This window comes from Vicugna pacos, chromosome 7 (genome assembly GCF_048564905.1).
Source record: "Vicugna pacos chromosome 7, VicPac4, whole genome shotgun sequence".
Taxonomy (NCBI): Eukaryota; Metazoa; Chordata; class Mammalia; order Artiodactyla; family Camelidae; genus Vicugna; species Vicugna pacos.
Window position 1 is genome coordinate 696,791 of NC_132993.1, and position 16,197 is coordinate 712,987.

Below are 16,197 nucleotides of genomic sequence, written 5' to 3' on the forward strand. Positions count from 1 at the left end.
TCAGGAGTCAAACAAATTCCCTCGTGTCAGGAGGGCATCGAGGTCACCTGGCCCCCACGCTGGATGCGGTGGAGGCCTGGTGTAACATCAGGTTCACCTTATCAAAAACACGTCTCTACCTGTGTCGTTGCTAATAGCTTTAAAAAAAAATTGTGAGAAAACTCAGAACCTGAAACTGCGGCTGTGTGTCTGGAGAGAAGGCTCTTGCGGGGACAGGCTCAAGGCCTCGTGGCTGAGAGTTGTCAAAAAATGTGTTGATGAGGGAATGTGGCTGTTTAGATGTGTTTAATAAAAACACTTTCGTCAGATTTCACTGCAATTTGCTTTGGGAAAGCCAATTACATAGCGAAACTGGTGGAAAATCTTATTATTATGAGCTCCTAGCCCCTGCTCTCCCTGCTCACTTTAATGTCTGGAGATGAACGAGCAGGAGACAGATTTCTGTGTCTCCGACGCACCAGGGTCCCTCCCTCCCCCGTCACTGACTGAGCGAGCGGTTTGCCAGGACCCACGCGTGGAAAATTGTTGAAGATAAACATTGTATCTTGAATTACTCCAGGCAACCAGGCAGACTGGAAAAAATCATTTGAACAAATTGAAAACTGAAATGTTGATATCAGATATTAAATTAATGTAAGTGAGATTGAAACAATATCTAATTAAAATAATTTGAAAAATGACTTGGATATTGAAGCTGACATAGCTTTTACCGGCCTGTCATTATTGTCACCGTGCAGCAGAGCCGTGCCTCCCTGAAGCCCAGGATGCCGGGCAGATGAACGCCTCCTTTGTGTGCTCGGCCGAGGTGGAAGACGAGGCCTCGAGAGCCTGTCTTGGGACCCTGAGGTGTGGGGTCTGCCGCCCAGGACTCGCAGTTTCCATGGAGAGGATGGCTCCCCAGCGCGCACTCTTGCGCCTGAGCCTGGACCGTGTGTGATGCTTCACTTAGCAAAGGCAGTAAAGAGAGAGACGCGGGCTTGGAGTGAAAGCAGGGACTCCAGGCTCCCGCTGCAAGGGCCACGTGTGGGTGGAGGGCAGCCCCGGGTTTGCACTGGTTTTGAGGGGGTCCTTGGATCCGAGCGAGTGCCCTGCTGATGAGGTACCACGACCCATCTCGGGACCCGGCATGGCAGTGCCTGGCACGTTGTCTCTCATGCCCCCAACGACTGCTCGGGGCCACCCTCACCTCCCTGTTCATGACGAAGGTGGTAGGAGGGGGTGTTTGTCATGTTGAACCTTCTCTGTGATCTGAGTCCTGAAGCGAAAAATGGCCTAGACGCCTGGCTGAACCGCCCACAGCTGCACTGAGAACCGCTGGTCTGAGAGCAGGGATGGCTTGGGGTGTGGCCCTTAGGGCCAGCATTGCTCCCCCGAGGAGCTGGAGACAGACGGAGTCTGCAGGGAAGTGCGGGTGGCGGGTGGCGGGACCCAGTCCAGAGCCGGGGCACTGGGCGTCAGGGGTGGGGAGTGCTGAAGTCCTGTCTCCCTGTCCAGACAGGTGCTCCTGCGGCCCGTCTCAGGCGTTCACTCCTCTGACGCTTTTATACACGCTTACCGGCAGTTACGCTCAGCGTGACATAAAACTGCTATGTCATCTAGTGTCTACCGTACCTCATATTTAGCAGTCCACACGGTTTTGCTCAGAGCCCACTGAGTTAGCTGACCTTCCAGAGTGTGGAGCAGTCAGGAGTGGACAAGGGCTTCCCGGAGGGTGGCTGGCCTTCCATTTCATCACTGAGAGAACCAGACACTGGGACAGACCCTCGTTCAGAAAACAACCAAAATGCTGGAAAATGAAGAAATAGACAATTTTAAACATACTAGGTATTTGGCAATATTCAAGTTCTTAGAGATCCCAAACTAACTAAAAGCAGGAACCCGGGATGTAAGGGACGCCGACGTTAACCTTTATCTTGAGGGCATTTTCCAAACCAAGCTGAACTTGAACTTCTGCATGCATGACCCCGTGGACTGTGGAGGGCAGGGGACAGCTGGGCCAGACTACCATGATGAGGCTGGTGAGGGCCGGCCACATGCAGCTGGGCCACTCAAGATCACAGGGGTGAGGGCAGCCCCAGCTGACCCCTGCTTGCCCTGAGGAGGGTGCTCCTGTGTCCAGCATGGTCACCGGGTGTGGGGTGGCACGGGGCACAGAGCCCCACAGGAGTGTGCTGTCCACCTGTACGCCGCCTGGTGGCCCCACGCCCCAAGAAAGCAACTCAATCTAAGCTGGTCCTGCGTTGGTAGAGCGTCCTGAAGCCTAGAAGAAGGACATGCACATCCTCTCAAGGACTCGTTCCTTCCTCTGTCCGCAAAGGACTCCCACAGACAAAATCCCAAGAAACAGGGGTTTCAGTACATGCTGTGGAACAAGGCAGCGTGTGAAAGGTCATCTGAAAGCAGGGACAGAAGCAAACCTCAGACTCGTAGACGTGGAACATGAATTCCAGAGTCTTACCTGTTTACAGGAACGAAGAGGGGGAGGAGATGTGAACCAGCAGCCAAGAGCCTGACAATGACCAGAAGTGCTTTTTAAAAGAATTGAATTATTAAATGAAAGACATAATAATGGAAATTTTAAACTCAGGAGTGTTTAAATCTAGCTGAAGAGAGAATTAGTGAACTAAAACATGAAACTGAATAAATTATCCAGAATGCAGCCTAGAGAGAGAACGAAATAGAAAACATGAAAAGAAAAGAAACAAAGTACGTACGCCTAGAAGACAAAGCAAGAAAATCTTACACGCTTAGTGGAAGTTCCCGGAGACAGTCCCCCTCGAGTGGTCAAGAGAAAACATCTGAAGGTAAAGAAGCTGAAATTTCTCAGAATCTCACTGAAGGACGACACCAGTCCTCAGATTCAAGAAGTCTGTTGGCGTGAACACAGTTTCAAATCTGGATTCACAGCAGTGAGACTGCAGAACGCCCAAGGCAAAGCAAGAACCGTGAAGTCAGCCAAGGATGAGAGACAGCTGCCCAGGAAGGCACGGGAGTTTGAGTCGCCGCTGATGTCTCAGCAGCCAAACGAACCAGAAGATGGGGGGGGGGGCAACGTCGTCACATCACTGGCAGATTGTTGTCCACCTCAAATTGTACCCAGAAAAAGTGCTGTCCAAAACTGACGGCTTAAAGGTAAGGGCTGAATAAAGATACTTTCAGGGGAAAAAAAAAAAGAGTTTGTCACCAAGAGATTTTCATTTAAGTTAATTCTAAAGATTTACCACATGCAAAAGAAAGTAAGCCCCTAAGGAAGACCTGGGGTGCAGAAGAACAAGGAGCAAAGAGAGCCGCAAATGTGGGGACAGCGTCTGCCGTGTGCAGTAAAGCCTTGCAAGGCCAGAAACAAGGTAGTGCTGAGACAGTGGGGGTGGAAACAGTAGCGTTTGAATGGAGGTGAGGCTGCTGGGTGGGAGTGCTCAGGGTCTCTGGACGCTTAGGAACAGAGCTGGTCTTCACTAACGTGAGCGTTTGCTCCCTGGGGACACAGAGGTCTCTGCGAGACCACTGAACGTGGAAACAGGGAGTGTCACGTTTAAACATAAAGGCAGCAGAGGCTGTTAGAAGTGAATTCAAATATGTGAGGAATCACAATAAATGTAAATGAACAGAAGTCCCAATCAGAACAGAGATTTACAGACTGGAAAAATATGTATGTTGTTTATGAGACACAAAAAGTTTTATATGTACATATATATATATATATAGAGAGAGAGAGAGAGGGAGAATGCATACATCAAAACGGAAATTTTAAAAATACAGTTCAGCGATAATGGATAATAGAAACACTGAGGTATATTTTAATACCCGAGGGTTTGCTTTAAAAACAGCACGTTGAAAGAAGCTTGTTGCTTCAACTGTTCATATTAGAAAGGAAACAAGACTTCGAACATTGACTACATTTTAAATTTAAGAAATAAGAAAAAAAACAACATAATAAACCCCAATAAAGTGGAAGGAAGGAAATAATAAAGATAAAAGCAGAAATGACCGAGATAGAGAGCAAACACAACGGAAGACAGGCAAATAATACTTCTTCTTGGGAAGAACTAATAAAATTGAGAAACCTCTATCATAAACATCAAGATAAGGGAGGAAGGCGGAACAGCACTGGGCATGACAAGTGGGGTGTGCACACGGGGGCTCTAGCGTAGAGGAGGTCGGCAGAGGGACGGCAGTGCCGTGAGAGTTCACTTCAGCATGCAGACATCGTGACCAAAATGACAAAGCAGGAGACTTTCATGATCCTGTAACCAAAGAGGAAATTGAATTAGTAGTTGACGTTCTTCCCACAAGGAAAACCCCAGGCCCGCGTATTTTATAAGCAGATACTCCGCATGTTCAGGTGAACCCTGTCTTGCAGAAAACTCCCGGGCTTCTCGCCTTCTGAGGTCAGGAGAACCCTGCTACCAAAACTCAGCAATGACGGTGCAAGGAAGAGAAATTAGGGACAAATTTCCTCTGAAACACAGGTGCACAAGCTGAACCAAACACAAGAAGGTGAAGCTGGCAACTTATTTAAAGACTACGTCGTGAAGAGTTTAAGTTTTCACATCAGGAAGATGATGAACATAACCTACCACATTCATAGATTAAAGAAGAAACCTCATTTGGCCATCCGAGCAGATGTAGATAAAAGCATTTGCTAAAACTTAGCAAGTTCATTCATAATAAAAATGCTTAGCAAAACAGGATGAGTTTGTCAACCTGATAAAGTCCTGCAGAAGCATCATGCTTCACGGTGAAGCACTGGACGTGCCCCCGTAGGAGCAGCAGCAAGACGGTGTGTGTGCCTGTTGTGCTGCAGGAGCCACGGCGGCACCGGCCAAGCAGGAAACAGAAGGAAGGTGGAGGAAGGAAGAAAGAAACACGTTGCTTTGACAGGCGATTCACTCACTCAGAAACACAGAGGAAGAACCAGATAATTTAATAGAATTGGTCAGATAGCGGAGAAAGTTTGCCATGTATGAAGTCACGTGCAAAAATCAATTGTATTTCTATACTTAGAAAAAAATTAGAAAATATAGTTTAAAAAATGGTAATTGTTTACCATAGAATAAAAAAAAGGTACTAGGAATAAATATTTTCAAATGCAAGACCTTTATGGAGAAAACTATGAAACGTGTTTGAAAGACGTGAAAGAAAGCCGTAACGTGTGGAGAGATTACACACGCACAGACTGGGACTGAAGATGTTAATTTCCCCAAACCTCCTGAGTCAAAAAAATTTTAACAAAGACCCCAGCAGCTTTGTTTATTTTTGTGTTTTATTTTTTATGTTTATTTGGGAGCTTGATGAGCTGATTCTAAAGTGTCTTGGTGCAAAGGGCTGGAGCAGCCAGAGCACCCCCTCCAGGAAGCGGGGAGAGGGGCCTGCCGTCCTGGGGTGCAGCCGGTACCGGCGTGGGGCTGGAGACGGGGCAGGCCTGGGCTCGCAGAGACAGCGGGACCCCAGCAGCAGGACCCCAGCAGTCGGCCCTCCTGTGGAACTGGTTCCTGATGGAGTCGGCATCGCAGATCAGGGGAAGGACGACCTTCTCATAATTGTGCTGCGAAAACGAGGCGTCTGCTTGGAAGAAAACCTCTCCTCCACAGAATCAGCCCCTGGACGTCAGACGTACACGTGAAGGGCAAATCCTAAATCTTTCAGAAGAAAATATACAACGACATCTTTACTATCTTGGGATAGAGAAGTTTTGCAACCAGATACCCAAAGCGCAAACCTTAAAGAAAATGATAAATGAGACTGTATTAACATTAAGAAACATAAAAAGCCAAGTCACAAATGGGGATAAGACAGTAACACACGTAACTGGCAAGGTCTCAGTGTGCAGAATGTTTACAGACCTCCTACAGAGCAGGAAGAAGGCAGACAACCCAACAGGAAAACGGGCAAAGGCGTGGCAGAAGGTTCACGTGAGAGGAGGCAGGAATGGCGAGGACACACGCATGGTATGCAGCCTGGCTTGTAACAGAGGAACGCAAGTTGACAGTATGGGGAGATGCAACGTGACACCCCCAAACCGGCAAGTGTCTGACAACAGGCGCAGGTCTGGAGCAGCAGGAACGCTTGTGAGCGGGTGGCAGGAGTGTGAGTTGATATGAGCAGTTTGGGGCTCTGTCCCAGCAACGCCACCAGGGCACATCCCCTCCGTGCACCTGGAGCCACAGGCAGGGATGCCCACGGCTGCCCACGCCGATCAGGAGCGGAGGGAGAGGAAGCAGCCCCTGGTCCACTGGCTTGGACAGTTGGCGGGAGAAACAGATCAGGATGTGCTGAGATCATGAACGCAGCCAGAGACAGTGAACAGATATGAGTCACCGCCAACGCAAAGCCAATTCCGGGCCTCGGAGACATGAGGCTCAGCACGGGCCGCAAGCTGGAGGACACGCATGACAGTGTCTCATCTCAGTACATTCGGGCCCAGCAAAAGTGAGCGGTGTGCACGTATGTGGACAGGTCTGCAGAAAAGGGAAGCGTCGCCCCAGAGCTCAGGGGAGTTGATCCGCCCCGTGGGGGAGCCCCGAGCGCCGGATGGAATGTTAAGGCTGCGCGTCTTTTTCAGAGAGTGGCTACCTGGATAGGTGCTGTCTTACTATTTATAACCAACACATATTTTATGAAACATCTAATCTTCAAACATAAATATAAAGTATGGATACTTTTGAATTACAAGCTAACAGAAGAAATATTTCTAACCGTCAAGGGAAAGTCATCATGAGCGACAAGGGAGGTGCTTCCCAGAAGCCTGCGACACACGTCTAATCGCGGAGTTTCACATGTACGGACGCCATACGCAGTATTTCACCCACCACAGCAGCGCTGCTGTTTCCTCTGCACAGTGAGCCTCGGGCTACGTAGAAACCAGCCTCGTTGCGTTGTTTTAAATATCTAAGGGGGTGTCTCCCCAAACTGGAAACCCGTGTAGGAAGCCGGCTGCCTCAGCCGCTCCTGACGGGAGTCCTGCTGGCCTGTGCCCTGCCCGCTCCTCCCTCCCAGCCGGGCCTCCCCGCCTGCACGGTGACGTGGGCTCTTTGGGGGACGACGAGGTGCGCCCCCGCTCAGGGCCTCTGGAACCCTGGCTGGGAGCAGACGAGCCTGCCTCCCTGCAGGAGGAGGTGCTGCCCACCCCCCATCCCCAGAGAGGACGGGGGCGCCCACCCTCTCCTCCCCTCCTTTGGAGCAAAGCCTCACGTGGTGTCTCTGGTTTTGGTAAACAGGTGTCTGGAGAGCAGCCACGTTCCAGGGTTATTTTAATTCTTTCTGACAGCGAAAACCCAAACTCTACTTCAGATGGCGCAGCGTCCAGTGAAGAACGTGGGGCGACTGTGTTGTCACCGCGCAGGGGTGTCGCTGCGGGGACCTGCCCTGCCCGCGGTCTCAGGAGCCGCCAGGTGCCCTCCTGCCGCGACGCTCAGCCCAGGGCCTGACAGGCCATCCTGCACGGTTTGCTCCACATGCAGACAGCAGCTCCCGCACGGCCATGTGGGGATGGGGGACTGAGAACGCGCCCGACGGTCCTGAGCCCGAGCGCCCGGAGGGCCGCCTCCGGTGGTGAGGACTCCAAGTCCAGCAGGCAGCCTAGACGTCTTCTCTGCTTCGATGCTTATTCAGAAAGTCCAACCACGGGTGTGGAAAGGACCCGCACACGTGAGGCTGTGATGACACGGTAACTCACGGTCACAGTGAGGGATGGCGCAGAAACCTCCCGCAAGAGCTGAGTTTCCTCATGCGCTCTGCGGGTCACGGCTCCGTTCCCTTGACAGACAGTCACCGAGAGCCTCCGGTGATCTGACACTGACCCAGGCGCGGGGCTGCCTGCCTCATAGGACAGAACTGCTCTGTTGAGCCGCCTTCTAGGCAGGAAAACTGGTAAGTAAGTGCACACTGTGTTGGATGGGACAACCGCTCTGCAGAAAAAGGAAGCTGGTGGGGAGGGGTGGGAGATGGGCTGACGCTGGGTGGCAATAAAGTGACTTAACAGCTGAGACGTGGAGGAGGGGAGTCCCATAGACACTGGGGGTGAGCATTCTAAGCCCGGGAAACAGGTAGCGAGTGCAGAGGCCCCGAGGCAGGAGAGCCCACTCCTAGGAGCGCCCAGGCTGGAAGGAGCGGCCGGCTGGCAGGGCCGCGTCCCAGGTTCGGATCTGAAGGCCTGACTCCCGTGGCAGGAGCCTGAGGCCACAGGGGGGACCCTGCAGAGCACGAAAGGAAGCCCTGCCGGGTTTGTAATAGTGAAAAGTCTACAGCAGGAGAATGAGCTGTTAACATTCCGCCTTCATACTTGGAAACTATACTTTCATAATGAAAAGAAAGTTTAAATATGCATAAAGCTATGGGTTTTGTTTCTGAAAATCAGCCGAATATAAAGGACAGTTGGACTGAATTATTGGTGGTTCTCTTATTGGCTGAGCGGAGTTTGGATGAGCATTGAGTTAAAGACATATGTAATTCCTAAATTATTGTGTATAAATACAATAAATTTATGAACATATTTGTAAATATATTTTCTTCACTTTGGTTTACAAAATTATTAATAATATTGTTTAACAAAGATTTTCATAAAACTGCATTTAGACAGAAATGATCCAACTGTAACTTCATACAATGTATAAAATGTGAAAGCAATTTTATCAAAAATATACATATGAAATTGAAAATTAGAATTATATGCCTTCAAAAAGTCGTATTTTAAAAATTCAAAATGAACTATTATAAAACAAAATATAATTAATATTTTTCTTTAAAATATTCAAAATAAGCTATTATAAAACAAATGTTTCTTTAAAATTTTCAAAACGAACTACGATAGTTATTAGACAAAATATAATTCATAAACAAACAATCTTTAAAGTGTTAACTAAACTTTTAATTCTATTTTTTTAAAAAGAAGTAAAATTGTAGTTTTCTTATAAAGGTAAAACACGAGCAGTTGTAGCCTCAGGACCCGTCCAGCCCCCAGCCAGGACCAGGACTCGTGACACGGTGTCTAACCTGACGTCCAGGAGAACTGGTAACTAGTGGACGTTGTTCTGGGTGCAGAATGCTCCTGGGCCACCGTGTGTGGCTGCCGCAGGTCCACAGTCATCCAGGAAAGCCTGCAGGACCGCAAACCAAAATGCGAAGATAGGCCGGGGTGGACGCTCAGCACTGCTGGGAAAGGGGGCCTCTCGAGCCAGGAATCCTTTGCTTTCCAGCTGAGAAGCAGGCTTGACAAGTTAATTAACTTGTGTCTTACCCCCGCCCAGCGCTCCTGAGGCTCAGACCCCCAGCCCCTCCCGTCTCAAGCCCTTGTGGCCTTAGGTGGCAGCAGCCTGTTGTCCAGAGGACAGGAGGCCAGATGTGGGGACCCTCCCCACCAGGCGTGTCCTGGTGGCCGGTGGAGAAGACCACAGAAGCAGGCGCCTACCCCTGCGGTCCTGCTGTGGTCCTGTCCCTCACCCAGCGGGTCTGCGGCGGGACCAACTGCCCAAGTGCCTGGCCCCGGGGCGGGGGGGTGGAGGGGTCAGTCTCAGTGAGACTGAGACTAAGTGGGGCTGCAGCCCAGGGACCCCCTGCCCAGCTCCAGGTCAGGTGTCAACGGCTCACCTCTGGTCCTGGAAGGACCACTATTCACCTGGGCCCTGGCTCTGAAAACCCCCTTGGCCCTGACACAGAAAAGGGGAGGTGTGGGCGAGATGGCCTGGGCACTGTGGGGGCTGGGCACCCGGAGCATCGAGGTCAACTTTCTCCCAAATCTGCTCCCTCCCAGGACTGACCTCAGCCGGACAGGTTCCACGTGGGGCATCTCTAAGGAAAGGTCGAGTCACTTCCCGGTGATGGAAAGGGAAGGTTGCTGGTGGCCGTGCGGGTTTCCGTGAGGCCGGCTCAGGGCAAGGAGGGCTGGTGGGTCTAACCAGCAGCCCCCAGACGTCCAGCCTGTCTGCTTCCACAGACGCCTCTGGGTGTAAGCAGGTGGCCGAGCGCAGCGTTTCTCCTAAGGTGGAAGCAGGTACGGATGTTCCCCCGGGAGCAGGACTTGTGGCTCGCCAGAAACCGCCCCGCCCTCTCCTGCAGGCGTCCAGCCCCCCTGGCGTCTGCCGCCTCCCGCAGCCCTGCTTGCCGCCCTCGGGCTTGCTAGCGCGGCCCAGCATTAAGTCGTCCCGTCGCAATTTAGGTCTCAGAAGGGACTTCTGCTCATCCTTTCAGGTTAAAATCACGAGGATAAAGAAAGAGGCAAAATTATTCCACTGTCGCTACGTGCTTAATTATATGGAATGCTGCATACATTGTCAAGTGCGAAGAATTATTCTGATAAATTAAAATACTAATTAAATAGGCTATTGCAGAATGTTGAGAACATTGTAGGGTTCTGCTTCTCCAGGTAATTTGCATATCCTTCATCTAGTGAATTTAATTTTAAAGGACTTCTTTTTGTGTTTGGAAACCCTTTTTGTCTCCAGTGAAGATAAGAGTGGGCTTTATGCATTGTTCTTGCCTTTATTAAAGCAGCTTCTCCCGGGGTCTCTGCGTCCTGGCCTGCCGGCGGCTCACGCCCACCAGCTCAGGGTCCATGTTTGGCCATGGAAGTAACTCAGACAGAACATCTGGCCAATGAAAGGCTTTTCTTTCCCCCTCAAAATGCTTCCTCAAAGCCTGAAAAAAAAATGGGAGAATTTTGCACCCAGGTGGAGGTGGTGCTGAACTTAACACGTGTTTCCAGAGAGAAGGTGTGTTGCGGGGGGGTGCTCGGAGGTGTGGGGGTGCCTCTGAGCCAGGTCTGAACGCCTGTTAGAGGTGCCGTCCGTATGAGGGACACAGTCTAGGAGCACACGGATCACGTTCTGTGGCGGTTTGGTTCCGCGGGAGAGACGCAGGGGCAGGAACCCGTGCAGCCATGTAGGGAACCCTGCGAGGGAACACACAAAATGACAGCATGTGGAAACAGCGCTGAGCAGGGCTCCGGGATGTCCTGAGGACGGCAGAGCACGCTGAAGAGCGCTGGGCCGGTTTCTCTTGTGGGTCGGTGTGAGTGCCAACAAACAAATGCAAGTGAACAGAAACCCCAGAAGGGCTGTGCTGAGGGGGAGTTGTGTGCCTTGTACACGCGCTGGAGAAAAGGCACCACTGGGTGTCTGTCTGCTACCCCCACCAACGAGACATTTCAAGGAACAAAAAGTTACATTAAATACAGAGCAAGCAGGCACTGCTGGAAGGGGCCTGATGCCCAACCGAGAAGGTCACAAAGGAGCGCAAAACCGCGAGGCATCGGTGTGAGTCCCAGAGACGGTGCAGGCCCCGGCCGCCAAGGCGCCTCGCGGGTGTGTTGGGAAAGCCCATCGCGTCTCCACGGAGACTTCTCCGCCAGGAGCAGGAGACGGGCTCCGGAAGAACCCCACGGGGCACTGTCACTCTAGCGACAATGGAGGTGGATGCCCCTTCCAGAAGTTTCTGGAGCTTGTCAGAAGGTGCCCTGGGAGATTTTCCAGTAGAAGCGATGATGCGTGTTTTTTTGCCATGGCCCCTGAGGGCGTGGGCGCAAAGGCCAAGGGGCCCCTTGGGGAAACACACATTTTGTTTTATTGTTTATTTAGTGGAGGTACTGGGATGGAACCCAGGACCTCATGCGCGCTAGGCGCGTGCACTACCGCCGACCCGGATTCCTCCTCCTGGGGACACGCACACCTTAGCATCGAGGAAGCATGGCGGGTTAAGACCTAAACTTTGGTCACAAAGTGCCGTCCAGACAGGGCTGGAGCCAGTTGGGACTGGCTCCCCAGAGATCATGTTCACTTTTCCAAGAACGTTTTGAACCAGTGATTAAACGCAGCCATTATGAAAAATTAAATTCCACACACTTGCAATTAATTATGTCAGAAACAAAGGCTTAGATACCCAGCCGGTCGTCCACTATGTTCTGTGGTTCTCTGTGCGCTGAGGTCATGTCCCCCCCCCCCCGGGGCGGGGGAATGCCGCCTCTGCTGAGACCCCCTCCCCCACTCCCCTCGCCCCGTCCCACTTGGGGCTGCGCGAGCCTGCCCTGGTCACATGTGAGGACAAGGACGTGGTTTTGCTGGAAAGGTCTCCCCGCACCTGGCAGCTCTGAGACGGTCCTGTGTTCACGGAGGGGAGGGGTCGGGTGGGTTTCTGGAGGGAAAGGGCTGAGGGCCTGGGGAGGTACCTGCCCGGGCCTGGTTGAGGTGTTGGTGGGGGGACAGAGGAACCTGGAAGCTATGCTGACACTGACTCTCCCCCCAGACAGGTGACCCGGGAGGTGCTCAGGTGCAGAACGGCCAGCGTCGCACCTGCCGCCTGGTGTGGGGGTGGACTTGTGGGCCAGTGGGCACGGCCTGTGGTCACCCCGGGCCCCCCTGCTTGGTGGAGAAGGTTTTGCTGGAACACAGCCAGACCTGTCCCTCTTCCTTAGTACTGTCCCCACAGCCGGGTCGAGACCCGCGGTGGCCAAGCTGGCCGTTTCTTGGAAGGACGTTCGCTGCCCCTGGACTGGGTGACCTGCGGAAGTGTTGCCAGGCTGGTTTGTTCATTCGGAGCCTGAACTGTCTGTTACTTCTCTGAGGCAATAAATGGAGTATTTTTAATTCCCGTCTTTATGTGCTCTGTGCTCCTCAGTCCGCCGAAGACTCGTTGTTATCCCCCCAGAGTGGCCTGTCATTCAGCCAAGTGTCTCCTTTGTTCGCGAGAGAACATTAAAATCAATTGCTTTGTGCTCTGCCTCTTACAGAATATTCCCCTCCACCAGGGTTTACTTTGGGGCCACCGCCCCTCCCTGCCCCCTCGGCGCCGCCACCCAGCTCAGAGCCCCTTAAAGTGCTGCTGCTCCGACCCCGGGCCGGGGGTCTGCCCCTCTCAGTGCCCACACGACTGCCCACATGTGGAAGTGGCGTTCCTCCGTCCAGGGGAGATGGTGGGAGGGCCCCAGAGGCAGGGGAGGCCGGCTGCAGCAGGGCCTGGGGTGTGTCCTTGGAACAGGTGCAGTGTCGTCTCCAGGACTAACGTGGGCGTTTTACAATAAGGGGTGAAAGTAATTTCTGTTTTCTTGCTCTCTCATTCTGCGTTAATCACAATTGCAAGGCACTCTTCATTCTTAAGGTTTGCAATAAAATTCCGTTTCTTTCTGGTTTTCATTTCCAAAACAACGGGACTTTATCCAGAGGAATATTTCCACAGAATCGTAAGCCACGGCCAGTCGCTCTGTGACACGGCTTCTTCTCCAGGAGGGGTCTGGGGGTTTGCGGTGCGGGCCCCAGAGTTAGCTGCGCTCTCGCTCCGACTGCTGGCTGTTTCTAGGGCTCACCCCGCCTGGGCTGATACGGAGCGTGACGCGTTCTCTGAAAGTCTTCCTCATCCGAAGTCAGGAGCAGGCCAGGCTGAGGATGGCACCGGAGCTAAATGGTCGCAGGATGTGTCTTGTAGGGGCAGGAATAAGAGGGAATAAATGAAGCAGCTCCCAGAGCTAACGGGATGGAGGCACCACTCAGTCTTGCCTGCTACTGAGCCGTTCTGTGGACACGGAATGCTCGTTAATAGAACCTGTTTCCCAGTGATTATAGTTAACAACCTTCACGTCGTCCTAAAATCAGACTTCGCAGTCTGCAAAGCAGGTCTGCCCACAGCTTCTCACCCAGGCTTCCCAAGGGTGCTGTGACTTTCCTGAGACGACGTTTTATGGGCAGAGCTGGGGGCACACATCCACTGGCCCCTCGGTGGGAGCCTTCCACCCAGGCTCGTCCACGGCACTGATGGGATCAGTGGTCCGAGCGGGGCCTTCCTGGAACGTGTCCAGAGAGGGAGCGCTCCGGGTGTCTTGAGAACGTTGCCTCTCCAAGCTGACCTCTTGCTTCTTAATTTCTCCTAACAGCTGACAACAAGGAGAAACTGGAAGAAGTGTCAGGACTGAAGATCCTTCAGACGGGAGTCGGCTCGGTGAGTAGCTGCAGGCTGTCTGCTGAGACACCCAGGCGGCCGTGTGGTCTCGGGGGAGAGGCCAGGCGAGCACCGGCCGGGGGACAGTGGGAGGGTCTGTCCACGCGACGTCATGCTGCGTTAGCAGAGGAGCCGCTGGCTGGGGCCAGGCCGGTCCTCCCATTGGCTGAGATGCCATTCCACGATGCCTGGCTAATTGGACAGTTTTGGTTTTGGTTACCTTTGAAATTGCAATTTGGTGTCTCCCTGAGAAACAACAGTTGTGGCTAAGGAAAGGTTGGAACTTTTGGAAACCTGTACTTCCTTCTTCAGATGGTCCACAGTTGCTGAGTTTGTAGCCGAGAGAAATGGCTCTTCTCTGGGGCCGGGGGGGCACTTGTATCTTCCTTGTTAAAGACGTGTGTGGGGTGGGGGCAGCGTGCAAGGAGAGTGTCTCTGCGGCGAATCCAGGGCCTTGTCCTGACGCTGCTGTGCGGGCGTCAGAAGGGGGCCCTTGGCCAAACGCCCCGTCAGCAGTGAGGGCTGACGGCGCTGAGCCCCAGGGACCCGGTACGCGGGTGCCCGGTCTCGGGCCCCGCGGTGAGTTGCACTCACGCGGGCGGGCGTGCTCCCTCTCAGGGGCGGTGTGCGGCCACTCGGAAGTCAGCGCGGCCCGAAACCGACCTGCGCCGCGTCTGCAGGGCTCGGCTTTACGGCCTGGCGGTTAATTAACATGAAGTGCGCTTGTTCACGGCGCTCCTGGCCCGCAGCAGGTTCCTCCCGGAGCCACTCGGAGATCGGCCACTGTCTTCCTCTCCTGGGGAAGCCCTTGTTCAGTGGCTGTGAGTCTGGCTCCTGAAATGAGAACTCACTCAACCGCCGGTTCTTGTTAGACGGAGGCTCCCTGCCTGGCAAGTAGGGGCGGGGGCTCCTTGCCAAGCGCAGGCAGGAGACCGGAGACCGCAGAGACGCGTCAGCGTGGGGAGGGCCGGCCTGATGAACGGTTTGGCAGCGGAGGGCATCCTGGTCTTTTCCGGCCGAAACCCAAAATGCGCTGTGTGTGACTTTAGCAACCCGTGAGGGTGGGGAGAGGCCGAGGGGTCTGTGGGGCCCCAAGACCATGTGTACCCGTGGAGGTGCGGGGACAGTGGTGGGAAGGGCCAGGTGGCTGTGAGGACCCGCGCCCGGGATGGAGGGCTCAGATCCTCAGCCCCTCTTCTCCTGCCCCCTCAGCCCCGTCCAGTGGGATCCTGTTTGGTGCCACGTGGTGTCCAGAGACTGGGAACGCATCCAGACTGGCTTGGGGTGAGGCCATCAGGGCGGCCCAGTCAGAGGATGCTCTGGTGCTGAGAATCCGCCCCCCCTGGGCGGAGTTCCGGCCACACAGGGACAGCGGGCTGGGCTGGGCCCACCGTGTCTGTGGAAGGGCTGGAGGGGCGGGGAGGGGCAGGACCAGCAGTGGGTCCTCCTGTGCCCGCCCCACTGGCCGTCCTCGCGTCATCTCCTCGCTCTGCTGATCGTCTCACTCGAAAGCCATAACCGCGGAGGTCAGGTCTCCTCACCCAGGCAGCCGCCCTGCGCGTGCGTGCGTGGTCATCCCGTCTGTGACGCAGACGCCTGTTTCACTGCGCGGAGGCCCTGCCCCTCCCTCATCGGACCGCTGCCCAGTGAACACTGGGGCCCCTGGCCTGGGGCAAGGCGCCTGCTCCCACCTCGCTTTGGGGCCGCCTCCTGCCACCCGGTCGGGCCCCCTCTCTCTCCTGTGCCATCGCTGCTCCGTCCTTCTGGCTGAGTAATGTCGGCACACAGATCTGCTGCAGTATTTCCCACCTCAGTAAGGTGCTCAGCCGCCTGGACACCAGTCTCTCCCCAGCCAGGCCTTCTCACCCGCCACCTTCACAGAAAGACTTCTCCCAGACTGTGTCCGCACCCCGCGGCTTCTCCTGACACCCACCAGGCCTGGTCCTACCGTTCAGGGCGTCCCCAGGGCCTCAGCTCCCGGCACCAGAGTCACTTCCTGCGCGCAGATTCCCTGCCCTCCCGGAGTTGCTGACTGGCCTCCTTTCTGAGGCCGGTTGTGCTGAGACACCCCCCCCATCATTGGATCCTATTCCTGATTCCTCCCTCGCCCCCGAGGGAGCTCACCCAGGCCTCGGGGTTTTATGTTACGTGTACGGTGATGACCCCAGGTCACACCTCCAGCCCCAGCCGGTTCACTGTGATCCACACACGCGCAGACACCAGCCCCTGCACGTCTGTCCCTGGAGACCTGCCAGGTGTGGACCCAGCCGGGGCAGT

General features: G+C 53.9%; 1 protein-coding gene across 4 annotated transcripts in view; it reads left to right on the top strand.

Annotated features, from left to right (window-relative positions):
- Nucleotides 1-16,197, top strand: part of PTPRN2 (protein tyrosine phosphatase receptor type N2) — a 384,695-nt gene that overhangs the window by 145,716 nt on the left and 222,782 nt on the right. For all 4 annotated transcript variants that reach the window (XM_072964044.1, XM_072964045.1, XM_072964046.1 and 1 more), the window contains exon 10: nucleotides 13,856-13,920. In XM_072964044.1, coding sequence (XP_072820145.1) covers nucleotides 13,856-13,920 — 65 coding nt within the window. The remainder of the gene's footprint in view (nucleotides 1-13,855; nucleotides 13,921-16,197) is intronic.